This window comes from Anser brachyrhynchus (assembly GCF_964034855.1).
Source record: "Anser brachyrhynchus genome assembly, chromosome: 11".
NCBI lineage: Eukaryota > Metazoa > Chordata > Aves > Anseriformes > Anatidae > Anser > Anser brachyrhynchus.
The window spans coordinates 14,308,084-14,335,549 of record NC_137706.1 but is presented as its reverse complement, the minus strand read 5'-3'; the positions used below and the strand labels follow the sequence as shown (position 1 = coordinate 14,335,549).

The 27,466-nt window shown below is 57.8% G+C and overlaps 2 protein-coding genes across 6 annotated transcripts in view; one reads left to right on the top strand and one right to left on the bottom strand.

Annotated features, from left to right (window-relative positions):
• Positions 1-74: 74 nt before the first annotated feature.
• Positions 75-8,937, bottom strand: MFGE8 (milk fat globule EGF and factor V/VIII domain containing). Of its 2 annotated transcripts, none has more exons than XM_080607633.1 (10): positions 8,704-8,937; positions 6,513-6,638; positions 6,175-6,300; positions 5,778-5,891; positions 5,478-5,659; positions 5,043-5,198; positions 4,132-4,276; positions 2,922-3,124; positions 1,696-1,851; positions 75-1,571 (listed from the first exon to the last, which is right to left on the bottom strand). In XM_080607633.1, the coding sequence occupies exons 1-10, from the start codon at positions 8,774-8,776 to the stop codon at positions 1,428-1,430; spliced, it is 1,425 nt and encodes a 474-aa protein (XP_080463759.1). In that variant the 5' UTR covers positions 8,777-8,937; the 3' UTR covers positions 75-1,427. The 2 variants fall into 2 exon arrangements, with proteins under 2 accessions (XP_080463759.1, XP_080463760.1); XM_080607634.1 differs by having other exon boundaries at positions 2,922-3,106; positions 8,704-8,923.
• A 12,299-nt stretch (positions 8,938-21,236) lies between these two features.
• The window catches only part of ABHD2 (abhydrolase domain containing 2, acylglycerol lipase), a 40,070-nt gene continuing 33,840 nt past the window's right edge, over positions 21,237-27,466 (top strand). Inside the window, exons 1-2 of one of the 4 annotated variants that reach the window (XM_080607637.1) lie at positions 21,237-21,392; positions 21,790-21,885. The gene's annotated coding sequence lies outside the window, so the exon portion shown is untranslated. Of the gene's footprint in view, positions 21,393-21,495; positions 21,690-21,789; positions 21,886-22,271; positions 22,443-27,067; positions 27,449-27,466 lie in introns of those variants that run through there. The other 3 variants (XM_080607638.1, XM_080607640.1, XM_080607639.1) reach the window with 3 other exon arrangements.

Here is a 27,466-nt window from a genome sequence, read left to right as displayed (position 1 = left end):
CCTGGGCACTGGGGCACCCCGGGGCCCCTCCGCCTTCCCTCCAGCCGCATCACAGAGCAGCGAGCACACGGCCCGAAGTTTCAGCTGGTTTTAATACTGTCAGTGACACCCCAGCAGGGCCAGCCCCAGACCGGCCAGGTCCCCTCGGTGCTTTCCAAAGCCAGCCCGGCCCCGCGGCCGCTTCCTGTCCCAGCACATGGGGACAGCATCGCCACCAGTGCTGCCCACGGGGACATGGCCCCAAGGTGAGGGCTTGTCCTGCCGCTGCCCTGAGCCCCTGGCCACGCTCCTGCCTGGCAGTGCCAGCTCTCACCCCTCTCCTACTACCACTCCCGACTGCTCCGGCATCATGAGGCTCCCCCCCAGCACAGAAAGGGAAAAATCAGGTTACAAAAAGGGTCAGGGATGCGGCTGCCTGCCCACTGCACTTGCGTTGTTCAGCCACCGCCTGCCGCTGCTCCTCCCGGCACCCCGTGCCCAGCTCTCCGTCCCCACTGCAGACGGCAGCCACTGCTTGGCTCTGGGGGCGAGGGACCTGCAGCCCCCCCAGTAAAAGGGGACGGTGGCACTGCTGAGGCTTGGAGGACGCTGGTGCTGGCACCCTGGGAATGTGATCGAAGGGGAGAGAAACAATTCCCAAGACCTCCCCCCTTAGGAGGGCAGGGTGCCCCCACCACCTGCACCCCGCAGACCCCCGGATTTGCTCCCTTGGGGAAAACAGCCTGGCTGGGGGCTGGGGAGGGCTCTCGGCTGCCAAAAAGCCAGACCCAGGGGGCAGAGCTGCCGGCCAAGGCGACGCGGCACTTTGTGATAGGAGCAGCCTCTCCCCCGTCTCATCACTCCTCTCGCACTATGCGGCACTGACACCACCGGCAAGGGGACTCGGGGCCTTGCAAAAGGGACGGGGGACCCAGCTGAGGGTTTGCAGCCCCCTGCGTGCAGCTGTGCGGGGAGCAGGAGGGACGGCGGGGGCTGGTTTTTGGTCCCCCCCAAAACAGCCAAGCCCTGAGCTCTGGCGCGGCGCAGGCAGGGCGCTGCTGCTGGCTGTAGCCTCGCTGCTGGAAGCAGAAGCAAAAAGGGGCAGAAAAGTTGGCTCCAGGATTTGCGGGGGGTCCTACAGCCAAGCCCCAGCTGCAGAAGGGCCCCTCGTTCCCAGCTCACGGGGCAAAAGAGCAGGACCCATCCGCACATCCCACCCACGACAGCCCCATAAAGTGCAGTGCTGCAGCCCCAGCGCCAAGGCAGGGCGGGGGGAGGCTCCCCAGCCCCATCCGGCCAGGGCAAAAGGCAGCGCCTCCGACTTATTTTCGGGGAGGGGGAAGAGGGAGGCTTGAGGTGGGAGCGGGAGGTGCGGGGGGGCGGGCAGGGCGCGGGCCGGGCGGCGGGGAAGAGCAGCCCCGTCGGTGCTCTGCGCGCCGCCCCGGCGCCTACTCGTCGCAGCCCAGCAGCTCGACGCGCAGCGTGATGCGGTTGTGCCAGGCCACGGGCAGGATGCGCACGAAGCGGGCGTAGAAGGGCACGTCGAAGACGTTCTTCTTGTGCGAGTAGTTGTCGCTGTTGCCGTGGAAGATCTGGGGGGGGGGGAGAGGGTGGGGGTGAGCACCGCGGGGACCCCCCCGGCCACCAGCCCCAATTTCCCCTGTGCCACCCGACCCCGAGGCGTCCCCGAGCCCCGGGAGCTCGCCGCCCCCTCACCTTGGTGCTGTTGGTCTGGCTGTCCCGGTACACGGTCCAGGAGGTGCCGTTGTCACTGTAGGCCACTTTGTAGGCTGCCACGTACTGGATGTGGCCGAAGTCGCGGGCGCCTTGCGTGATGATGCCCGTCACCTTCTTCGGGTCCCGGAGGTCGATCTGGCACAGAGAGGAGGTCGGGCACGGCGCCGCACATCAGCGGGGCTGGCACAGCCCTGCCGGGGCAGCAGCGCTCCCACCCAGAGCATCCCGCACCTCCCGGGGGGCCGGAGCACAGAAAACACCCCTCAACCTCTTCCCCGGTGGCAGAGCAGCTAATAAAATGCTGTCGTGAAATATTTGAACCTTTAACACTCGCAGCATCCCTCAGAGCGACCCAAAGCGAGACACAAGCCCAGCTGCCTCAGCTCAGCCCCCGTGGGGCAGGGGTCTGCTCCCCGCACGTCGCTGCTGCCCCTTACGCACCGTTCGCTGAAAAGGTCACTGTGGGAAGGATGGCCAAGCTCTCCAGGCATAAAAATAAAGAATCCCCAGGGGAAATGCATTTCCAGCAGAAAGCGATTCTGGCTGAGGAAACACGCGGTTCAACGCGGTCTGACATCTGGGCTGTGAGTGAGGTGGTTTCTGTTCTATCTGCTCTGCCTCCTGCTCTGCCACGCTGTGCTACTGCTGCTGGCACGGCGCGGGGCAACGCAGCAAACGAGCTGAAAGCCTCATTAATTTAGCTCTTATTTTATGTTCCTTCAGGCCAGTCCTAGCCATACGTAGCTGTATATTTATATATATGAGTGTAAATGTAAACCTATCTGCACGTACACAAACGTCCAGCCTTCAGTGCTACAGCCCACGGCAGCGTGTCACTGCGACCCCATCAGGAGGCATTTCCACCAGCTGCTTGATTTAGGGCTGAGGAGCAGCTGCTTTTAATCATTTCCCAAATAAAAGAAAAAGTGGGACAAATATCTAAACTGCTTTGTCCTATTATGTCACGAAATCATGTGAAAAGTATAAAAACAGCGGAGGAAAGGAAACCGAGAAGGAAATTTCAAAACTATTTGTTCCCATTCCAGGCTGGGAATGGAAACGCAGACCTGAGCTGTCCTGCAAAACAGAAGGGAGGAGGAGCTGGGGCTGAGGGGTCAGGGTCCGGAGGGGGGGTCAGGGCCCCACGGGGGTTGCCGTAAGCCCCCCCCCAGCCCCGGGGCAGAGCCTGGGGCACGCAGACCCACCTGCAGCCACTCGGCCTGCCCGTTGTGCAGCGCCGTCCAGGCGTTGGTCTTGCCCGTCTTGTCCAGGCGGGCGTAATGGGGGTGCCAGGTAAAGGCGTCGATGCCCCACGTCTTGAAGACGCTGGAGGCTGTGATCTGCTGGTCAGGGATCAGGTGGGATTTCATGCCCAGAGGCTCCGAGCAACCTGCCGTGTTGAAATACACTGTAACACAACGGTTTATGCGGGCGGTGAAAGGGAAAGAGTCCAAAGCACCAGCACCCCCACCGCAGCCGGCAGAGCCCCGCGGGGCCGGAGGGCACATCCCGGAGGCACGGAGAGCAGAGCTGGGCACGGGATGGCACCGGGGACACGGGATGGCACCGGGGACACGGGACGGCACCGGGGACACGGGACGGCACCGGGGATGTGCGGGGCTGGCAGCTCGCCCACGCTCCCGGCCGCAGCCAGGACGGTATTTTCGGTGCCGAGCCATTCCCTGCCTCACAGTGCCTCCTGCTGCAGGGACGTGTGGACAGCCCTGCAGCACAGCCCAGCACGAGGACAGAGCTCAGCGCTGAATTCGCAGCTGGCACCGCACCTGGGTAGGGGCAGGATGCGGCCCGAGCCCCAGCCCGGCACGCTCGCCCCGCTCAGGGCTGTGCCAGGCACTGCCTGGGACGTGCAGCAGGGCAGGAATGCGGGGAGGAGAAGGGAAAGCCGAGGGCTCCGGCTAATCATCAGTCACGTTTCCCACAGGACTTTGATCTTCAGTAGCTTTTCAAGCTCTCCGGCAGGAAAAGCAGCCGGGTCAGGGATTGGATGGGGAACAATAAAAAAAAACCCCAGCCGTGAGCTGGGACAGCTTGGGAAGGTGTTAGCAGCGTGAGAACGCAGCACTACCCGGCTGAGCTGATGGGATTAACAGCCTGCGCTCCCAAAAAGCTCCCGTGGGGATTTCCAGGCATCACGAGACAGCCTGAGAAAAACAAGCGCTCGCTGGCCAAGTAGGGACGAGGACGGGTACAAGGGGGGGACACCCTGTCCTACGTCCCCTGCAGTGACCACGGGGTCAGCCTGGCGAGGCGAGGCGTCAGCAGTGGAGCCAGACCGACACCCATCCGGATTGAACCCCCCTGCCAGCCCCGTGGTCCCTGGGGAGGGGACAGCCCCTGCCCGGCACCCGGAGCCCGCGCAGAGCCACCTCCCCGCGGCACACGGCGCGCGTTTACCGTTCATCTCGCAGCCGATGAGCTCGAAGCGCAGCGTGCAGGCGCGGCGGCACACCACGGGGTAGATGCGGATGAACTGGGCCGTGATGGGAGGGTCGAACATGTTGGTCTGCATGGTGCCATAGTCCACGTTCCCCTGGAAAACCTGGAAAAAGCAGGCGGAGGTGGGCGCCCCAGCACCCGCTAAAAGCCCTTGCCCACCAGACGGACAGACCTCGGCGTCTGTTCCCCAGAACCAGGGGAACCTGAGCTCATCGATTGTGCCCCTGAAGGGCGCACGAGCTGGCAGCAGCCCCAGTGCTCTCAGCACTGCCACGTGATGCCCCGTGCTTCATCCGCACAGAGCTGCCCCCACTCCCTGCAGCTGCGCTCCCCAAATTGTGACGTGCGCTCGAAAAGCAGAGGGGCGCCGTGCTTGTTTGCGTTCAAAACGCAGCGTGCTGTCAGGTCACGCTTCCATGCTTTTTTTTTTTTTCCAGCACTGTGCAGATGAGATAAACTTTTCTTTGTTTAAAGCGAGGCAGATATTCCCAGCCTTTCCCTGGGTGCACAAAAAAACAGCCAGGAGGCAGTTCCCCTAAAAAAGTGCTGCATTCAGTGACTCGAGACCGAGATACGCGGTGGGCTCACGCTCAGCCCAAAGCCACGCAAGTTATTTGCTGGCGCTTCCAGGCCGTGCCCACATCCTCTGTAGCACGTTAACTACAAAGATGTTATCTGAATGACCTGAATAAATCAGCCCTGCTTCTTTGGGTGTGCTCATTACGGTCAATTAAAGAGCCGGAGAGCACTCCCGAACCGCCCGTGCGGTGCGGCACGCTGCTCGGAGGGTCCCCGACGTGGCTTTGACCCGGGTCAGAAGCACTCCCCCGAGCTCAGGACTGGGCACACAGCCCCACCGCTCAGCCCACCTTGTCCGTGTCCTGCTTCTCGTCCTTGCAGAAGGTGAACTCCCTCCCGTCCAGGCTGTAGGCCACTTTGTAGGCGCGGATGTACTCCGACTTCCCCACGCGGCGAGCGCCTTGCGTGACGATGCCGCTCAGCCTCATCTTCCTCAGCAGGTTGGCCTGGGGGGCGGGAGCAAGAGGGTGAATATAGTGGGACGTGAGGTCTGCACCCACGGCACCACCCAGCCTGGCAGCATCACACCCAGGAACACCTGGGCACCGTGGGTTCCTCGGTGTTAAAGCCCTGCATCCCCTGGCCCCAGGTCTGGGCAGAGGAGGGGATGTCACCCCGCCGGGTGCCCACCGCCTTCTCCAGGACACGCGGTGCCCCAGGCGGCACCGTGCTAAACCCCAGCAGCAGCAGCTAACGGGGCTGCTCGCCGCTCCTCCCATAGGTACCTGGATCCAGGGGCTCTTGTCATAATTGCTGGAGGTCCAGGCATTGACGATGCCGTGGTTGTTGAGGCGGGCGAGCTCCGGCCCCCAGCGCTGGAGGCCGAGGAAGCCGTAGTGGACAGAGGAGGCCGAGAGCTGCGCGTCCGAGATGGCTCCTCCTTCCATGCCCAGGGGAACGGCACAGCCTGGGGGCGCGGGGAGGGAGGGAGGGAGGGAGGGAGAGCAGGGGCCATACGTGACCAGGCAGCAGAACCAGGGGCTCGTCTGCCTCCTGCCTGGGGACAAGGGGTGCCAGGAACTTACGGACGTGGCAGGACCTCCCGAAGAAGGGAGAAGGGCACTTGCAGGTGTAGTCGCCATCCAGGTCTAGGCATGTGCCTCCGTTTTTGCAGGGCTGGGAGGAGCACTCGTTCTTGTCTAGGACAGAGGAGAGTGGGCTCAGGAGGTGACCCCAAAGCCAGCCCCGGGAAGAGAGGTGTCTGCAGAGCGAGGGTCCCCCACACCTGCTGGCACAGCCTGAAGCTCTCCTTCAAGCCGTGTCCCTGCTGGCCGCAGGGCTGGTAACATGTGTGGAGCAGGCTGAGCTTTGGGGCAGCCCCGTCACATCACCGGGATCACCACATCCCCTTGGGAGCAGGTCCAGGGGTGCCTGAGCTGCCACCTCCAGCCCCCCCCCAGCCCCCCAGCCTGCTGTACTCACTGTTCTGGCAGTGCACCCCGTCGTACCCCGCGGGGCACTTGCAGATGTAGTCGGTGAAGACGTCCCCTCGATTTGGGACCAACTGGCACTCGCCGTTGTTGTGGCAAGGGTTAGGGTGGCAGGGGCCTGGGAAAGGGGAAAGGAGGTAAAAAGGGATGTTATATGGGCACAGGGGGGAAATAAGAGCATCCTCTGTGTTTTCAGTGCCTGAGGACGCAAAAGGGCTGGAGGCACGGGGCCACGAGGAGGGCACGCTGCCAGGCTCCTGCGGGCTGCCTGGTCCCCTGCACCACACAGAGCCCCTGCGACGGGGACTCGGGTCCCTCCCTGAGCCTCACCTTTCTCTGTCTCGTTGCAGTCAATCCCAACGTAGCCTTCAGGGCAGATGCAGAAGAAGGGGGCCTCGTTGATGCCGGTCAGGCAGGTGCCCCCGTTCTGACAGTGGTTTACGTTGCAGAAATCACCTGCCAGCAAAGCCACGTGTCACCGCGAGCCATCAGGAAAAAAGCGCACAGAAAAAGTGGTTGGACAGAGCCCGAAGGTCAGCCCAGCGCCCAGGGGAATCCCAGGCCCGCAGCGCCCTGCCTGCTTCGGCTGCGGTGCCGGGAGGCCGGGGCTGGCCAGGCTGGGGCACGCACGGGCATGAGCAGGACAGGATGATGCCAGGGAACGGGGCTGGTCACCCTGCTGGGTTTTGCTAACCAAAGTTAGTATTTACAAACAAAAAAATCATCGCAGGGGGAGCCACGTGCCTGCGCTCACAGCCGCTGGAGAGGAGGAAGCGCAGGGTGCCGCATGGCCTCGGGGAAATTCCTCCCACCCCCAATCTATCCTGCCCAAACAGCTGCAGGGTGGCAACGCTCTCCGTAAACCTCGACCCGATTCCCACAGAGCTGCCTGAAAACCTTAAGAGCCCCACGCCAAGCGCAGGGACAGCACGTTGCTCGGTGCCACGCTCGAGTCGGAGCAAAGCTCCAACTCAGGTGGAGACCCAGCAGCGATCCCCCACCACCTGCGTGCCCCGGAGAAGGTGGAAGGTAATGAGCTGTGGGCTTGCTGCCTGGACCCACACCAAGCAGCAAGGCTCTCATTAGCCTAAGCTACTACTCAGCGAGCTCCTACTCATTAGCCTTTTAATAGCAGGGCTGCTCCGAGGTAATCCTATTCTTCCCGATGCTCAGCAACTGTAGGGTAGGCACCAGCAGCAGGCAGGCCAGGCGGGGCCCGGGCGTCCCACGAGGGTTTCCAAAAGGATGCTGGAGCTCCCTTAGCCCAGCCTTGGGAGGCAGAAAACCTCGGGCACCGGTTCAAGTCGCTGCCTGCGCTGCCCAGCCAGCTCTGCATGACCTCATGCTCCATCAATGCGCTGCCATGAGCTACGGCGCGGGAGGAGAGAGCTCCTACACGGGCTGCTCCGTGGGGATGCCTTCGCCCCACACTCCTCCGCAGGTCCTGGGCGCATCCCAAGGACCCCCTGCGCACAGAGCTGCCTGTGTGGAGCAGCAGGAGCCGGCTGCCTCCTGCAGCACGGCGTGCCAGCGGACGTGTGCGCCCCGGCATCCTCGCGCACACCGCTCCGACGGGGGAGTTTCTGGGGTGGGACACTGCGGGAAAAGGAGCGAGCGGCGTAAAATTCCCTGCATATCTTCCCAGGGCTGGGACGGGAGGGGTCCCGGTGCTAGATTTATACTTCATTTATTCCGAGGGAGCAGATTCTCTTTTCTCCCCTCCCAGGAATAATTCCTCGGGTGGCGGGTGTCACCGGCCGGCCCCTCGCCCAGCAGCGAGGCACGCCGCTCACATTTTCCAGTGCTGCAAAAAGTTTTGGATGCTCCTACTTTTTGGGACGTTTCAGGGCCGGCGGCGGAGCGGTTCAGCATCTCCATCCTCCCCACACACGGATCTCTCGGGTCAAGGACGGAGCTGTCACGGCCCGGACAGCCAGGAACCAAGGCCACAAAGCTCAGGCACCGCTTTTGGAAATGTTTGCTTATGTGAACCCACAGGCTGGCCGGAAGGCAAAAATAACATCCTCCGAAAACCGGCGGGGCTGGGGGGGGTCAGGTCAGGGCTGCCCGGGGAGGGCCGAACGGGCGCCCTCCTGCGCGGGGGCTTCGCTCCCCTGCTCCCTGCTCACACCCGTCCCTTTGGGGTCACCTTTTGGGGTCAATCTTTGGGGTCGGCCTTTCGGGATCGCCCTTTCGGGGTCAGCCTTTTGGGGTCAGCCACCCCACTGTAACCCTTGGGGGTCAGCCTTTTGGTTGATCGCCCACCCCCCGGTGACCCGCAGGGCGCTGCCTCTCCCCGCGGCTCCCGGTGCCGTGCCGTGCCGTGCCGCTCCCAGGGCAGCTGTTTACACGCTTATCTCAGCCCGAAAGCACGGCACGGCCCAGCTCGGCACGGCCCAGCTCGGCTCGGCTACTCCCGGCTCGGCAGCCAGGAGCGAGCTGCGGCCCCGAGCTCTTCCCTCCCGGCCCCTCTGCTCCTGCGGGGGGCTGCGCGCACCCCCCGGGCTCCCCCTGCACTCACCGGCCACCACCAGCAGCAGCGAGAGCCCCAGCCCCAGGAGGAGCAGCGCTCGCCACCGCCTTGCTGGCTCCATGCTGCGTGCCGAGCCGTGCCGAGCCGAGCCGTGCCGAGCCGAGCCGTGCCGAGCCGCTCCTGCTCCGCTCCTGCTCCGCTCCGCCGCGGGGCTCGGGGCGGGGAGTGACTCGGGGCGGCCCGGCACGGCTCGGCACGGCCCGGCCCGGCCTCACGTGCTCCGCCGCCCGCCCCCGGGGTGGGACCGGCACGGCACGGCACGGCCCCCCGGAGCCCTGCCGCCTCTGCCCCCGTGGGTCGGGCTTCAAAGGTAGGGGTGGTTAATTAGGAAGCACCGAGCGAGGCGCTAATGAGCTCGGGGAGCGCGCTTGGGGTGCGTGGGGTGCGCGCTCAGGGTGCACGGGGTGCACGCTCAGGGTGTACAGATGCACACTCAGAGTGCACAGGGTGCACACTCAGTGCATGGGGTGCACGCTCAGAGTGCCTGGGGTGCACACTCAAAGTGCACAGGGCGCACACAGGGTGCATGGATGCACACTCACGGTGCATGGGGAGCACACTCAGCACAGGGCGCACACTCAGAGCGCAGGGATGCAGACTCAGGGTGCATGGAGTGCACACTCAGAGCGCATGGGGAGCACACTCAGCACACAGGGTGCGTGCTCAGGGCACATTTTCTCTCCCTGGGCGGGCTTCCCCTATGTTCCTGCAGGGCACTTTGGAGCTCAGGGCGCATCCCACACCACCACGCACAGATCAGCCCAAGGAGCCCAAGTTCCTCCGGAGCAGCCTGCAGCCAGGTCGGGGACAGCCCCACAGCGCAGCACCACACGTCTGTTGGCTCAGCCATGAACAAGACCCTCTTTGAGCGTTGTCCAGCTCAGACCCCAGGGGAGGCTGTGCTGGAAAAGCCCAGCCGTGCTTTCCAGAGCTGGTGCCACGTGGGAAGCTCTGCCCGGGAAGGCAGAAACTGTCGGGCTAAAGCACGCTCAGGCTGAATTCATATTCAGCAGCAAAAGCTTCTGAAGAGGGTACAGGAAACCACACAGTAAAAGTATGCAGGATCATTTGCCTCCGCGCTGGAAATCTCCTCCTATCCCCCCTAAACATGAAGTTGACCTTATCTCTTCTTGCAAAACCCTCTGTTTTAGCATTAGCTAATCTGCTGCAGATAGTCCTGCTGCTGCCCACCGTTACATGTTGACTCTTCCCGAGTCTTGCTCCATTTCTTGCTCTGGCAACTTGGCAATCTCAGCCGGCAGCGAGCTCAGCAGCCCGGCCACGTGCCGTGCACTTTGATCAGCCGTTCCACCTCATTTTCCATCCCCGCTCCAGCATCCAGCCGCCTCGTCCCTCGGACACAGCCTGTGCCTCCTGTGAGGCGCAGCCAAGTGGTGCCCCACGCAAAGGGAGCTTGCCCACCCCTGTAAATAAACCCTTTGAACGTATCCCCGGAGCACCAGGGCGTGAGGAAGGCAGGGAGCACGCACGTATCTCACGGCCAAGCTCGGCGGTGGAATTTCCGTCAGTTATCGATGGAAACACCAGCGAACGTTTTGCTCAGTGAAGGGAGAAACAGCAGCTGGAAAGGAGAGAGTGGACAAGACACTGAGCTTGCTTTCGAATAACCCTTCAGCCTCAGGGTAATTACTGCTATTGTGTTCAGCGGGAAACAAGGTCGGAAGGGGAGCACGGGGCAAGATTCCCAGGCCCGTACGCAGGCAACTAGGCCAAGGGTGTTTGTTTTGCCTTTTGAGGAGCAACCGCCTGGTTGTGTCCCAGAAGGAGCTCCAGAAAAATCAGCAGCCTTTCTAAAAACAGAAAGCGGAATGTTTTCCTTCTGTCCCCTGGGGCATAAATGCCGCTGTCCCTACTGACACGCATGGGAAAGGATATTAAAAACGGAGGCGGGGGAGGCAGCCGGAGCTCTGCTCTCCGCAGGACCCCCCGTCCTGGCAGCACCAGGGGCTCCTTGAAGGGGGACCTGCAGGGGGACGAGGGATCCCAGAGAGGGTAGGGGGGCACCTGGGGCTGGAAAGGTGCCGTGCTGGAAGATCCTGGCTGGAAGAGGGATGAACTGGCTGTCAAAAGAGAGAGAAGCAACCTGTGAAGCCCGGGGAAGCGTTGAGGAGCAGAGAGAGCCCCCAACGCGCACACCACGCCCCAGCTGCGCGCAGCCGCCAAGTTTTCGCAAGGGATGGCTCTACTTGAAAGGGTTTGGTAGGTCGAAGGTCAGGCATAATTTCACTGCCTTCTGCAGGGACTATTTAGGCCTTGTTATAGCAGGATTTACCACTGGGTTTGGTTTCTTCCGCGTGGAGACCTTCCAAGCCGAGCAGCGCTGTAACTCTTTCTGAGCCGCGCAGATAGCCAATGCCCCGGGCCCCGGCGGGGGGGTGAGAAAGAGAAACATACGTGATAGGGCTGCGTGTTCCTGTGATGCAATCCTCTTTATTTCCAAGCTCATACAAAGTTGTTTCCCCTTGACAATCCCCGGCCTTCCCCTTGCTCAAGCGCCCAGCCAGCTCCCGGGCCATAAACCCCGCGGGTTTCGGCTGAGGGCCGATACGTTTGCAGGGGTCGCGCTGTTATCACTGGGGTTTCGCACTCCTCCTCACCACCCCCGGGCACGGGCACTCCCCTCTGACCCAAGGGACCTTTCCCCCCCACCAGAGACCCCTCCCGTGTGGATCTTCGTGTGGGTGGACAGCCCTATTGTTTCAGCAATCCCTCCATAAAGCAGTTTGATGGCTCAGGTTTATCTGGGGAGCAGGGCAGCGTTACACCCAGGAGGGATTCCTGATGTGGTTTTCCTCCCTCACCCCAGCATCGAGCTCATCCCTTTCCTAGAGCAGCTCCGTACAGAGTTGTGGCTCAGGCCACAGCACAGGTCCTGGGAAGCTTTCCTGCCCCGTGGGATGAAGCCTCTGCCCTGCCACATGTCTGTCCCTCCGAGCAGCAGGGACAAGCAATCTGCAGCGCCGCCTCAGGGGATTAAGCCCCAGCCCTAATCCTAATCCTGCTAACCAGGATAACCCGGCGCTCGCTGCCAGCATCTCGAGCCTCCCGCAGCCCCGTCTGCCCCGACGTCGTCAGCTCCCGTCTGGGTGCCAGCTCATGGTTTCCGATGGCTGCCGAAGACATCCACAGCCAGGCCAATCCTTGCTTCTGGCTCGACTCCTCTGTTTATTTTCTAGAAGAAGAAAAGCTTTCCAAATCCTCTGCCCTTTCCACGAAAAGGTCAGTGGTTTCTGTAAATCGGGCTTTACAGTGATGCTAACGCTTAGGTACCAGGAATTTCAGGACTATCTGAAGAAACCTAGACACTGAATATCCTCGGGGCATGGAGAGCTCTTCACAAGTTCCCTGTGGGGTATGAAAAACCTCGTGAATTAAAAGGAAGGAGGCAAAGGGCAGCACCCCCACCCTCAGTTTTGCTCAGCTCCCACTGCTGATCGTGTCAGAGCTCAGATGAGATCCCAGCCAGTTTAACTCTGCTCTAACCTCGATAAACAAGATTAGATCCAGATTAGAGCCGGTGTGTCCGTGTAAAGTGCTTAAAATAAGCACCTTTATATAACCCCTTCTCCGAATTCGAGTGCTTGGCAGTCCTCGAGGATTTAGGCATGCTGTGTCTCCGACAGAAAAGGTGTTCCTTCATCTCCAGACGGGAAACCGAGGGCTGGAGGGGCTGGGGGCGAGGACAGGGCTCGATTATTTGCCCCATCCCAAAGGCACATCCCAGCCCTGCGTGCCCGCTCTGTGCCCGAGGGGCAGGGGCACCCGGGCCGTGCCAGAACCGATGGCGCTGTGCCGCAACGCGCGATCGAAACCGCGCATCGACCAGCGGCGCGAGTGACCCCAGCAGGCCCCAGCGCGGAGCAGATGCCGGAGGCAGATAAGCCGTGCCTAGTTGCTCTTCCCTTGCAGCTCCCGCCGAGCGCCTGCCTTGACGTGAAACTCTAAATTGTGTGCCTGATAAGCTTATCGTCCCCGTTCCCGTGATAACCGAGGTTTTTGTGGCCAGGGACAGCCCCGCCTGCTGGCCCAGGCCCTCTCCTTGCTCAAAGCCGTCGGTTTGGTGCACGTGCTCCCAGCGCACGCCTCCTCAGGGCCTTCCTCCCTTCCTGGGGGACTCGGCTTCCAACCTGACCCAGCACCCCGGGCCTCAGAGCGCTAATGCCGTATGAATATGTACCGGCAATAATGAGCCCCATCGTGCGCAGGGAGCCCCAACCTGCCCTACCGGCTGGTTGAGCAGCGCTGTGCTCATCGGGGCACGCTCCCCGCTCCCTGCCGCCCGCCCAGCCGTGCGGGCAGAGGCTCTGCCCGGGCCTGGGCCTCGTTCCTTCATGAAGCTGCCTTTGATCTCCTATCTCGGAGCATAATTAGGAGGTGGGGGCTCCGCCTCGCCCCCTGCCCGTGCCTCCCACTCGCTCTGATCCCCCCCAGAGCCGGGCAGGGTGAGATTTGCCACAGCTCCGGGCTTTGTTCCTTCCTGAGGAGGGGCACGTGTGGGGCTTTTGGGGCTGTGTTTCAGCAGCCGCATCCACGGCCGTGGCAGCAGGAGGGCACAGATCCCTGCCTCACGCCCCAAACGCGGGGCCTGCAGCCCAAAGCAGCCCTCGGAGGCCACCAGGAGCCACCCGTGTCCCCGTGCCAGGGCTCCTGGAGGACCTCTGTGCCGGTGGGGAGCTCCAGAGGCCCGGCCTCGTGGGCTGCAGCCTCTGGGGCCGCGGCAGAAAGCGCAGCGGGAGCTTGGCACCGAGGTCTGCGTCCAGCAGAGCCGGCTCGGCCGCTCCATTCCTCCTCTCCCACAGCTCCTCCTCTTTTCAAAGGGAAACGAAAACAAACTCCGGGCCAGACGTGTGTCCTCCAGGAAAGCCACGTGTGAGCGCTGACCCGGGCTGCTGCTTGGTCCAGGTGTCCAGACCCTCTGCAGCGGATACCCACAGCCATCCCCGGGGTCAGCACGCACCCGAGGCACAGCCCACCAGGCACCTCCGTACAGTTTTGAGTAGCTAACACAAGTTTTTGAGCACTGACAGCCTCCTCAGCAGGAACAAGAGTGTCCTGAGAGGCCGGAGTGCACACCCATCCCCTGGCTGCTTCAAAAAGCTCCTCCGAAGAACATTTCCTAGAGCTCAGCTTAGTACCAGACCCTCGTAAAGTCTCCCAGGCACAGGAAGGCGTTTCTCTCTTCCTGCCCAGAGCTTTACACTAATATATTTTTAAGACACCCAGCCTGTTAGTCATGCCCCACGCACCCTCTGCAATCATCCCTCCTTCTCTGTGGGAACTGCCACCGCACCACTGACCTCGTCCAGCCTCTGCCAGAGCCTTTACCGGGGCTCGGGGAGCGGTGACACCCGTGGTGGTGGCAGCTGTGACACCGGGCAGTGCTCCAGCACCTGCACAGCTGCTCCCCGTGTGTCCCATGCCTCTACCTCGGCCCCTGCAGGCACCAGAGTGATCTCAGACCTGGACTGCTCTGGGAGAACGGAGGAGGTGGGAAACAACTGAAAAAAGAACCCGTTGTTAACAGGCTGCCTGTCCCTGCCAGCTTCTGTCCCCACTGAACCGTCCCTTGCTCCCCACGCCGCAGTGACAAGAGGTGTCATAACATCCTGAGAAACGTTTCAGCGTGTTTCTGCCCGAGGTGTTAACCAGTTTGCCTTCTGCCATCAACCCCCCTCCAGGCATTTTCGCTGTACGGTCCCCTCCTGCCGCCCTGCCATCGTGCCCCGCGAGCCACTCGATGCTGCCCGCACATCCCATGCACCCCGCGTGCTCCCGGCGGCTGCAGGAGGAGTGGAGCGGCCTCGGATCCAGGGCTCAGTCCCCAGCAGGAACCCCAGGACCTGCCCGTGACCCTGCGGTGGGTGCGATCCCTTTAGGGTTGCTGCGAGATGGGGTTCCTTTGCGGTCTCCCTTCTCCTTTGTCATATCCGCGTCTCCTTTCCCATAGATTATCTTCTGCAAGAGCCGGCCGTGCGAGGACACCTCCGCCTGCACGTCTGGCTGTGCCTGCGCGCTGCCTCGCCTGCTGCGGGCGGACGGACGGAGCAGCCATGAGGACAGTGACCCCACAGCCCCAGCGTGGGGGCGGCGGGGCCGTGCTTTGAGGAGCACGTGCAGCCCCACGCAGGAGGTGCGTTCGCCGGGCTGCCTGCGGTTAGCCAGCAGGCTTTTTGCAGGGAGCAGCCGTGGATGCGGGGAGCAGCTTGGCTGGGAGCGTGTCACGGTTCTGCCCGGTCTTGCAGCTGCCTGCCAGGCGCCGCGCAAACACGGCCCCGGCGAACGTGCCGCCCTCGCCTCTCATCCGCTCTGCGCTTTGCTGGGCTCCAAGATCAGCCCCACCTCGGCTGGGCGAGCAGGAGCCGCTCCTGCCCCACCAGCCGAGGGCTCCCAGCCTCAGCTGCTGAGAGTCCCGGGTGTGCAGGGGGAGAGCTCCTTCGGTTTTCTCCCGAAGAAATCTCCCGTCTCATTGCCAAGCACGTCCGCAGCCCTTCAGTGGACACAGGAGTGGATGCAATCCTCTGCGCTGTTTCCACATCCTGTTTTCTTTCTTCTTCTTCTATTCTTTTTTTTTTCTTTTTTTTTTTTCCATTCTCAGCTTCATCTTCTAATTTGCTCCCCGTTTTCTCACTCCTTTCCCCCGCTCCTGTCTCTATCCCCTCCTTTTTGCTTTTCCATTCATCCTTTTTAATACTTTATCTGTTCTCCAACGTCCTTTTCCGCTTTCCCATCTCCCAGCCTAACCCTCCTGCGCTGCCCCATCTGCACGGCAACAAACGGGACCAGCAGTCGGCAGCCCCAAAATGCAAACAGCAGCTGCCCGCAGGCCACATCCCTGGAGCACGGCGCAGCAAGAATTCCCCTTGCTGCATCCCACGGCCCTGAAACCACAAAGCCCTGTCCCGAGGAAAGCCACACAGCATTATCTTCTGGGGGATAAACAGTAAGCTAGACGGGGCTGGTGTTTTAGGCTGAAAAAGCCTTTGGGGCTGTTGGTGACTGCAGCCGGCACCTTGTTCTCCATCTCACCTCAAAGAATTATACCTGCCTTAGGAAGGATGCTGAGCGGGGAGGGAGGAGGCCACCCATTCCCTGCAGCACAGCACCCTCTAGCCTCCGCTGGGGCCGCAGCTCTTCACTGGTCCCAAGGAGGACCTCCAGCACCAGCATGCATTCAGCCAGGCGTCCTCCGGTGTGCCCCGACACATCCAGCCCTGTGTGCCGCCAGCACAACGCCCTCGTGGCACGACCAGCAGTTACACAGAGGGTGGATCTCAGGGGAATTTCGTGGATCGGGATCTTAAAGCTGGAGCTGCTCCGTGCTGAGCCACTGTGTGGTAAAGCAGATGCCAGGGCTGAAAGGCTTTGCGAGGGGGAGCCCAGGCGGGGCAGAGGTGGTGCCAGCCCGTGAAGGAATCATTACGGTGGCAGCAGCGCTGTTTATTTCCTCCAGCCCTTGCTTTAATTTAACTCGGCGGTGGTACAGGCAAGGTTTCCAGAGGGGCTGTGTGGCCCTCACACCCCCTTCCTTTCTGCACCTCCACGAAACAAAGCTCTGGCTCTTTGCACCCCAACACCACCACCCTTTCCCCCGAATCACAACTGCAACCTCACTCTTCGTCCCCACCCTCCTCCACACGCAGTCTGCACTCCCCACCTCCCAGCCCAGCCCCATCCCCACTATTTTGGCACGAGGCAGTGCTTCCACCTCCGCTCGCTTCATTTCCATAAATACTGCTCTCTAGGAAGAGGCTCTCGCCCACCCCTCAAGCAGTACTAAAGTTCAGGTTTTTGTAGGGGACCGATAATCCCACCGTTCGGTTCACCGAGCTCCTCCAGTTTGCAGGATTGCAAACTCATTCACCACTACTTCTATCGCAACTTCTCCAGGGGAAGTATTTCACAAGCAGGCACTGAAAAAAAAAAAAAAAAGTGTGGCTTTAGCAGTCTCCCTGGCTGGCTTCCTGAGGCTGGATAATCATAGCCTTTCCAAACTCCAACCTCAGGAACACGGCATAATGGCAAATGTCAGGCAGACCACTCGGAATTAAGCAGAAGACAAACAGCTTCCTTTATTCGGTGTGACATCTTGGGAATGCTCCAGGAGCAGCTCATACGTCTCCCTGGCTGTGCTGCGTTCATTTGTTCCCTCCTGCTCGACAGCTCCCTTCCCAGCTTGATCTGCCTGCCCGATACCCACTGCTCACGCGCTGCCTCCCCTGCACACCGACACTCCTCTTTGTGCCTGCAGCTGTGTCTCAATTCACCAAAATTTGGGACAAAGGGGCAGAAATGGCTCCCAGCAAACAAAAAGCGCTATCGTAGGTGGCTCCTGTTGGGAACAGGTCTGCTCAGCCTGGCAGCTTTTGGTGCAGGAGATGAGGATTTCACCTCGCCAGGCTCCCTGGAAAATTCGGGAGTGTTGTGGCACGGATCCAGCTGAGGGAGATACTGAAGGATCCTTCCCCTGCCAGGCTTGGGGAAGCAGGCAGTGTCTGAGTGCCACGGAGCACCCAGGAGCAGGAGGCAGACCCCGTCCTCCCCCAGCACACAGCACCCAGGAGTTCGGTTCCCAAAGCCTCTTCCCCCAGCCAGCAGCTGTGGCTGACACGGGGTAAAAGCAGTGAGCTGGCTGTCAGGAATCTGTGGACAGAGCCGGCTGAGCACAGCCTGGTAAAGCGCTCAGCTCAGTGGCATTTCTCTTTCGGCCTAAAGAATTTGGGAACGCAGCAGCCTATCTGCTCTGAAATGATGAGTCCCTGTGATAGCAGGCAGAGCCCTCCTGGTTTGGCAGAAAAACAGAAAAAAAAAGAGTCAGAAAGTCGCTAGCGCTGGGCAGCAGAAGACATGCCTTCAGCCACAGGAAGGGACCAGGGACCTCTGGTCTGCAGGGGACGAAAGGGTGGACAGCAGTAACCTGGTAAGGCAGAGGTTAGTCACCAAGTTCTATAATTAGGAAATAAATAGCATGCTAAATAAACCCAGAGCAGAAGCTTTTGAGGAGGGCGACAGAGCTGGAAGTTGGCAATGAGCAACCGAATGAGAATGTGATGGAAAAATACTGAGCAGGTGGGCCACGTGCCACCTCCACGGCTGGCTTGTGTGATGCAGCCCTTCTCCCATCCCTGGCATTTGTCTCTTTACGTTGTCAGCTCCTCAGGACAGAAGGCCAGTCTATTTAGAGATCTGCAAAGTGCCCATTACGCTTTTAGACACCATTTTCAGAAAACACATAAGAGTCCAAAGAGCACTGTGCATCCAGATCCAGCAGGCTCTCAAACAGCTGAGTGCTGCAGCCGGCGAGCCTGTACCTCGCAGGCGCTGCAGGGAAGGCAGAGAGGAAAAATCATTGCCTTTATTTCCATCTGTAAAGCTTTTCTGTGCTCACATGTCCCTGACAGGCACTTTGCTTACTTTCAGCTGGCAATCAAACCCTGTCATAAGAGATGTTTTCTCTCTTGCTCCTGCTGCACTGGCGGAGATCAACACCCCGATGTTTCCTCCAGCAAAAAGGTTTCCTAAGAGGTGCAAAGTCCCTGGGTGTCCTTCAGTGGACCGGTGCACGGTGAGTTTGCTGACCAGGAGAAAAGCTGGGCCAACGGAAATGAAGCAGAAAAAGAGTCGGTTCCTTACAGCAGCAGCGAGCAAAAGAGAGAGGGATGCGAAGAATAAAATGTCACTGTCACCAAGGCGTTGCACGGCATGTCTCAGCCTGGCCTTGCACTGCACCAAGTTCTCTCTGCCTGCTGTCTTCCCAATTGCTGGGTTTTTAGAGGTAAAATTACAGTGTTTTTCCTTGGCCTTGGTGTACAGAGCTAAGTGCCTGCCCAATGCACTAGGCAAAGCTCTGTTCTTCCTGGGCCTACAGTTCCCAGCACATACATCTGGCTTCCTTTGCAGTACCCTCACTAATCAGAGGAATCCTCCTGTCTCCGAAGCATTTGGCTGTTGCTGGACACCCTCATCCCACTGCAGGGCAGGAACATCACACGAGGACCTGCTGGGCTGGAGCTGCCAAATGGCTCCCTATGAGGCAGGCAGGCTGGAAACGGAGCTCGGCTCTTCCCAGCACCCTGCCGTTACGGGACGGTTTAGGCTCCTGCTCGGATGGCATTTCCCCAGCGTGAGCTGTGCGCTGCGAGTGATACAGCCTCCTGGCTGCGGGCCACATCCTGCGCACACCACTGCTCCCACAGCAGCCAGCCGCACCGTGCTGAGCATCGCGGGGCTTCGGCTGCAGCAGCAGCAGCTCCCCACACGCGCAGAGGGAGGGCAGCTTCCTTCGCAAGCCGCAACCCAGAGGCTGTTTTAATAGCCTGCAGCCGGGCTTGCACTCACAAACACGCCTGCTTCCTCCCCGCCACCTCAACTCCTGCACCAGGAGGTAGAGCTGCCCCCCCCCCGATGTTCTCCAGCTGACCTGCACCAGGTTCCTCCTTCCCCGCCTGCAGATGCAGCACCTTTTCCACCCCATCCCTTCTCCTTGCCATAACCAGACAGCTCAGCAGTTCGGCTCCCCCTGCCACAGAATTTGTGCTGCCACTTATTCAATGTTTTTTTCTCCCCCAGTTCTCAGATCTCGCTCCTCACTGACAGGTCTGAGCACCCCTGTATAAAAGGCTGCCATATGTTTTACTTCTCCTTCCCAGCAAGCGGGCAGATAAGAGTTTGCTTTGCTGTGCTTTGTGGCGGTGTGCTGAAGAAAGCTCCCTGCTAATAGCCAGGTCAGAGAAATCCCCAACAGCCTCAAGGCGCTACGGTAAAAGCCTTGCCTGGAGGCTCAGCACTGCTCCACTGCTTATTTTCCTGCAGTTCGCCTGGGCCCACGGTGAGCAGACAAGGTATAACTGGAATCAATCGGACTGCAATTGCGTGTAATCAAACCCAAACACATTCTTCAAATACTTGGTTAAGAGGCTGATACCAGAAGTTTATCTAATCAGCCTGTCTTGCGGCTTGATCGTAGGCATAGCTCAGCAGACCTCAGCCCAGCCACGTTAACGCCGTGTTTAATAACCACCACGCACCCTGGGCATTTTTACAAGGTTTGTTAAAGGCTGAAGATGAGGAGTTCGGCTCCTGCTTGACCGCAAGGTGCGGGATCGCTCCTATAGCGAGGAGAAGAGGCACTGAGGCGCTGCTGCTGTACCTCTTCCACCTTTTTCGGCTCAGCAGTCCCCGTGCTGCCCTTCCCCGAGCTCCCTCCTTCGCGGTGACTCAGTGCACGGCAGTTACTCATCTCTCCAGATACACAACTCTCTGGAAAATGTGACTTGCGCCCTGAAAGCTTTCTCGACGTAGGAAGCTCCAACTGCCGGTAAACAGAGGAGACGAGATGACTGAAATCAGGGAAGGGATTTTTCCACCCAGTTACATAAAGTGACCAAAAAACATAGCTAGGAACAGCTGATGCTACTAGGACTGTAACATGTTGCCCTTTTGGGACACTCTGAGAGGAGCAAGTTGATAAACATCGCATTGCAGACATTTCTTTCGTTATTATGTGTTTTCTTTCTGTGCCTAGACCCGCAGGCTGTTTTTGGATGGGAGGATTTTGCTGTCAGCGAGCCATGCCACCCGTCCTGCGGGAGGCAGCCAGATGGCTCCCCGGTGTCTCTGAGCAGCCAGGAGCCCTCCTCGCCCCTCAGGGTCACGTTGGTCACGCCAAGGTGGGCCCCTGGCCATGCACTGTCCTGGTGGAGCCGCAGCCACCATTTTGGAAGTCCAAAATGGAGCACATCATTCTCGCTGTAACCACCTGAAAGGAAGGTGTGGGGAGCTGGGGTTGGGCTCTTCTCACAGGTAAGTAGCAATGGGACTAGAGGGAATGGCCTCAAGTTGCGCCGGGGTGGTTCAGGTTGGAAATGAGGAGACATTTCTTCTCAGAAAGAGCGGTCAGGCACTGGGACGGGTTGGCCAGGGAGGTGGTGGCGTCACCGTCCCTGGGGGTGTTCAGGGAAAGGTTGGATGTGGTGCTTGAGGACATGGCTTAGCGACAGTGGTGGCAGGGGGATGGTTGGACCAGATGACCTTGGAGGGCTTTTCCAACCCCAATGATTACATGATGAACCCTAAGCGCCCATTTTTAATCGCCAGGCAGCCCTACGCCGCCAGCACTTCACGAAGGAACAACCTTTATTGCACACCACCACCTCACACCCCACTGGAGCTGCTCTGCTCCCTCAGCAGAGCCCAGCCCTGGGGCCACGGACGGCCGGGCGTGCCCCGGCTCCCTGGGCTACCCTCCCCAAAACCGGGGTTCGGGCCCCGGCGGCAGGGAACGGCCGGCGGCGAGCAAAACGCCCCAGCCCCAGCTGCCGCCTCGCCCCGCGGCCACCCCCAGCCCGGCCCCGCTCTGTCATGGCGGCGGCTCCCCACAGCCCCCCTCAACCCCGCCCCTCCCCCGGACGCCAATCACGGCCGGACTGACCGCCCTCCGCACCAATAAACCCGCAGGTCCCCGCCCCCCCGCTCCTCAACCACCCAATGGCAACCGAGCCGCTCCAGCTCCCGCCCCCTACCCTCCTCCTTCACCAATGGGCGCGCGAGCGGCGGGGCGGCGCTGCCAATGGGAGGACGAGGGCGGCTGCTGAGGGGCCGCGGGCGGCGGGGCGGCCGCAGACGGGCGGGAGCGGTGGCGGAGGCTGTGGGGCCCGCAGGTGAGGGGGTGGTGGTGGGGCCGGAGCGGGATCCCGGCACCGTGACGGGGTCCGGGGAGTCTGCTCCGGCCGGGGGCATCCCGGTTTCGGTCCCGGGAGGGGTTTAAAGGTCCGCCAGGCCTGGGGGGTGGAGGCTTCGCGGCGCTGCGGTTTGTAATAAGCGGCCGTTTCCTCCTGCTGGTGCTCGCTGCGCAGCCTGCTCGGCGTCCTGGGGGCTCTGCCGGGTTCTTCTCACAAATTTAGGGGCGTCCCGGGTGGCTTGTGCGGCTACGGGGCGGGCAGGTGGCCCTATAGCAGGTATGGTACGTGTATAGCCGGTACGCTGCGCCTGGGGACAGCCCTCACCCCATACAGTAAGTTTCTAAGGGGTCTGTTACCGGTGGCTTTACTCCTACAGCTGTCCTTGGAAGGATCCCATCCCCTCCTCGGAAGGATCACGCTGTCATTGGAAGGATCTCCTTGGAAGGCTTGCATCCCGTCATTGCGCTCTCAGGTGAGTCTCTTCCAAAACCATCCATCAGCTCCCTCTCGCCCTTGCTTTACGCTTGTCCCTGCCGTGGTGAGTTCCAAAGATTCCTCTCTGCCCCTTGCAGGTTGTTGCTCGCTTCCACATCATCAGTGCCTCCTAATGTAATAAATGTTTGTGGGTTATTAATCAGCTCGCTGGCACAGTGGGTTCACGGTGGTTTACGTGCCTCATTTATCAATGGTTATCACATTGAGCCGTGTCCGTAGTACTGCTTGGGTTGGCATGTTCTAGTCCTCGCTGATACCGTGTTCCTAGAACGCAGCGTTGGGCTGTTTGCGTTCTTAATATCTCGGTTTCACACCTTCCATAATGTTTATTTCCTGCGCCTGAGTGGGGAGTTTTGTTACTGACATTGCCTTTGTTCCATTGGTCCCCTTGCTGGGTTACCTACTTCTCTTTTCTGAGATGCTTGTTCCTGTCTCGTGTCACAGGAGCAGCTTGAGTAAATTGTCTCTTCTTGGATCAGTGGGCATACAGCCTTCCTTAGAGCAAGAACAAGAAGGATGTTAAAGAACTGAGAGGTAACATTTGGGTTCTCCTGTTCTCCTGTCTTACTCTTAAAAACAGTCATTTTTCAGCTTTTGCATTGGCAGGTCCTCAGTGTTCTTGAGTGAATTAGCTGAATAGGGCACGAGGCTGACCTCGGATTCTGCCAGATTCTGTCTTTTCTAGGGGTGGAATCTCTTCCCTCTCTGAGCTCCAGAGAGCCATGGAGGTTGGGGATAACACTTTCCATCTTGCAAAACCGTTTCTGAAGAAGTTAAACTAAAAACCGGTTTGTTCTACTCCTCTTGTAAAAGCTATGTTTTCCCTTCAGTGAATAAATAGCAGCTTAAGCTTTCAGTGTTTCATAAAGCTGCATTATTAAACTTGTCATGTGAAAACCCAGAGATTAACACAGTGAAATGGTCACTGTTTTGGGCTGTGGTGTAGAGAAGGAAAGATGGCAAAACAACAACGTTTCTCTTTGACAGGCACATGGAGAGGTTGTCCAAACACAAAGTTTCAACTGCATTTATAGATGTCTTTTGATGCATCGTAGAAAATGGTGGCTTTAGAGCAATGATTCAATCATTCTGTAGTCTGACCTCACCCAATAATGGAAACGTTGGTGCTGCTGGATTCACCTTGTCCTTTTACTCATCTTTCTTGCTCTCTCCTACCTCTTTGTGCTGCCAGCCCTGGCAGTGCTGGAACTTGGATTAAGTTAACAAACAACAGGATTTACCAAAGTCTGTAGTAGGGGGTTGCATGCTGAGGTCTTTAGTGTCCCAGCTGAATGGTGCTGACACTACCTAGACCCAGCAGATCTTATTTGTTCAGGCTTTGGGAAGCACGTCAAACACCACACAAGCCACTGTGTATGGTGATGAGTTGGGTGCAGAAGGGAGCTGCATTAAAACCAGATAAAATTGGCAGGTACGAACCAGATCCATAGCATAGCTGGCATTATTGGAAGTTCTGGCTTCTCGTGCCTTCTTGTGATTGTGTTGTGAGTTAGCAATTTAATATTTAATGATACACTTCACCTCTCTGGTCCTTGTTTGCAACATGTCTAGACTAATGCTGCCATTAGTGGATTAGAAACGGCCAAGTGCTCAGCTGTCTACCCTACCATTGGAAAAGCAAGCTGGCTTTCCTGCTTGCTAGGAATGGCTCCCAGTGCTCTGAACTGGTGGTATGGACTTCCCAGCAAAAGCATGAATCTTCAAAGATCTGGTAGCGTGTTGGAGTCTGCATTTATATTTGCTGAGCTTCTCTGGAAGATCTCGTTTCGTGGTGTGTTAGAGTACAGCTCTGAGCAGCTATTTGTGATGTGTGCTATAGATCAACTGTTTCTATATATGGCAAATGAACTTCCCTACAAATATTTGCACTTCCTCATCCTAAATGGCTCTTGAAGATTAAGCTTATAGGCAGTTCAAAGAACAAACTGATGAAACTCGTCTGACTTTTCAGACACTAAATTTAAGACTCGATTGACTTCGTTACCAAGCAGTTTACTTCCTTTCAATGTGCAAGGGCAGTCTGACCTTATGGAGAAGACGGTCCTGCCTGCCCAACATACCTGTCGTCTGGTAACGCTGCTAACCTAGCCAGGCAGACATCACAGCCTCTTTCAGCTCTAGGAAGCCTTGTGTGCCCTGAGGCTTGTCTCTTCTCCAGCTCTATCAGTTGACTTGATAATAAAAAAAATAATTGTCTGGCTGCCAGCTTTGCTCATCCAACATTGGGCAGCAATAATCAAAATTGCTCTACAGAGCAGTTTTGTACAAACCACCTGCTTGAAAACATCTTTGCCTGTGCTCTGTTAGAGGTAAGGGCAGTGGAAGAAGCGTCGCGCTTTACAACATGCAGATGTCTTCATCCGTATCTCTAGACTCACCAGGAAGTGCAGCTGCCTAGCTCTGGAGACCTGTTTTTACTGTTGAGAAATATTTGAGTTTCTTGTTGTCATAGATTCAGTCTGACAAGAATAAACAGCAATAGCAACTTCGTCAGTATGGACTGAGCTCCGGCAAACACCAAACCCTTCTGAAACTCCTGTTGTACTTGTTGCTCAGATACTTGGTATAAAATTGTGCTTTCAGGGCACCGAGTGCTTGGTGTGATGTGGGCTCCCTGCAGAAAGGGCCAGCCGGGGCAAGTGGCTGGCTGCTAGTGAGGGTTTTGCTGCTCACCCATTCACCCTGTTTCTCTCCTAGCTTCTAAACTTATTTACATCTTCCAAAGATGCTTTTGCATCAGGATGCAGATTCCAGAAAGATTACACTGAGGGCATTCAAATCTGGCTGTCCCTTAACTGGAACACCCTGTTCTGTACAGTGTGGGCCGGGCATATGTGAATGTGGAAGGTTCGTACCAGAAGGAGCAGATGCACAAAGCCAATGTCCTGGTAAGAGGTAGAGAGAAATCCCTAAGAAGTGTGGTTGTAATCTCCCTAAATTCCCATTCCTGCTCAGCAGGACGGAGGGCAGTCGAGCTCTCCAGGGCGTGAGTTGCTGGTGACTGCTCTAATGCTCCAAAACCTGCTTGCTTTAATCAACATCCTGATAAAAGCTGCGTTATTTTTCAGTAGGGGTAAGTATGTGTTGGTCAGGTCCTGCCTCCTTGTATCCGGTTCTTTTCCCCTGAAGCTTTGTTGTTTAATTTTTGAATGCAATGATGCGAATCAGCCTTCTGTCTGTTGTGGGCAGCCTCAGCGTGAATGACTCTGCAAATCTTCTGTGCTGCCGTGGAGCAGAGCTGCTCAGCTGGGGGAGAAACAGGCAGGCTGCCTGAGGACTTCAGAGCGCAGTGGCAGCTCAGCTTTGTTTCTGTTCAGGTAGAGGTGTTTTCTGACTGCTTCGGGATTAGACCAGATCGAGCACTGTTGGCTGGCTTGACTCGTGCTTTGCTGATGGATGGTGTTCCCTGCTGCGCAGCTAAAGTGGCGTGGAACAGGCTCTGCTTGTGCAGCTGTGCTCCCTGCAGCTGGGCGAGAAACAGCTGGGATGTGCGTGGACTTCAGGCTGCTCTTCGAGCTCTGACAGTGCGGGGACAGAGGGAACGAGTCTGAGGACAAACGAGGCTTTGACAGCGTGATGCTGTGTTTCAAACCGCAGTGAAGGAACAGAGCTGACTCCTCTGGGGCTTTTCAGTCTAATGCAGTTCATAGCAGCTCATGTAACTGTTTGTGGCTTGATGTTGGTAGTATTCCTCTCGCTGAGTGGGGATCATCAGGTTCTCTGCAACATCATTCAACTTCTTCTCTTGAACTTAAGGCTGCCCACTGACTCCGGGCGATGTGGTAGGTAAGTGCCACCTGCTAATGCTGTGAGACCACAGAAGGGTGTTAGCCAGTATTTTTCCCTTCCTACAGTACCTAAAAGTAAGCTTAACCACTTCTACGAAGAGCTGAACCCCTGCTGCTCGACGAAGCAGTAGTTAGGGTGTGACAAAGTCCTAAGTCTCTGCAGTAAGCAATGAATTATGTTTGTTTAATAACATAAGCCTTTCTCTTAAGATAAGATGCAATTAATTGATTTCTATGGAGTCATCAGAGCATTAATGGTCTTGTCTGAGTTTAATCTTGTATATCAGGTGTGTGTAATAAAAGCCAATAAAGTTTTTTCGATTCATCTATGACAAACAGGATCCAGCTAGTTTGCTGTGCAGCCTCCAATATGTGCCACCTTTCCTCTGAGGTAAGATGCAGAAGCTGCCTGTCGTGCAGCAGAACTCTTCTGATCAGCTGAAGAAACAAAAGCAGTTCCTGGCAATCGGAAGGAAGTGAAATTGAAGGCTCATTTGACTGTAAATTAGTTGTCTTGGGGAAGTGAAGGAGCTCTGGAGCCTTTGGCCCTGTGGGCTGTAGAATTATTTTCAAGCGCTTTCTCAAGCGAGCTGCTTAGGCACGTACACCCAGCCTTCCGAGGGGCTTGGCTTCTGCTCTGCAGGTGCTGGATTTTTCAGAGTCAAAGAAAAATAAAAGCTCCAGTTAAAGGTAGCTGTCTTTCTGGCCGCACTGATGGTGCTTCATGCTATGAACTTTGTCCCTGTAGCCTCACAGTACCTCTAGATTTAGCGCATGAGCCAAATATTGTATCTGGTGAAAAGGTCAAATTCCCGTGAAGACAGCAGCCAACAAATTCTTGTTGGAACAGGGTGTAAACAGTACCTGCTGCTTTGTACACTCACCAGCCAGCCAAATCCTGGCCTGGGAGCTGGCTTTGGCACAAGGCAGAGGGATTTGCACTGAGGACCTGTGTGCTGTATAAATAATGTTCTAGTAAGCATCCCGGCGATGGGACATGTCAGCGTGCCCCATTTGTTTGGAGATAAAAACTTGTCTGATGACAAATCCGCAGTGGGCTTTGCCAGACTCCTGATGGTCTGGTGACTTTCTCCCTCTTGGTCACATCTCCTGAAAACCTAAGTGCTTAAAGTGCTCCAAGTGCTCAGCTAATGCTTAATTAGTCCCTCTGTGCTTCTAGGTCTGAAGCTCAGTTGGCTCCTGTAAATGGCCAGAAGTACTGAGGAGCACATCATGATGATCTCAGTGGTTCTGATGTGTTGTCTTCTAAGCCACCCCCGCAGATGCCAGGAGGTTCTGCGGTGTCATGCCTTGCTTTGTGCCCCTAAAATGATGGGGTTAGTACTGGTGTGGCCCTAAAATATTTGTATTTGTGTAATTCTTTGGAGAGCTGAAAGTAGCAATCTAGGCTTAATGCTTTTTGCTGAAAAAATGAGCACCTTTTATATAAAAAGTGCTCAGTAGAAGACAGGATACTGGGCTGTGCAGTAATGCTTGAAGCTCTTTCATTGTTCCCCTTTCAGATTCCTGTACTGGGGTAGCTGCTGTGACCTCAGGCTGTCCTCCAGTGCTTTACAAAACCTTAATCCCGCAGTTGTTCTTGTCAAGAAACAGCACTTCAAGCTCTTTCCCTATGTACGTTTTCATCTGGATGGTCTCTAAACATCTCCCTCTGCATTTAAACATCTGGCTGAAAGCACAGCACACTGACGCTTCTGTATGCTTCCTGGAGTGAGTTTCAAGTAATCC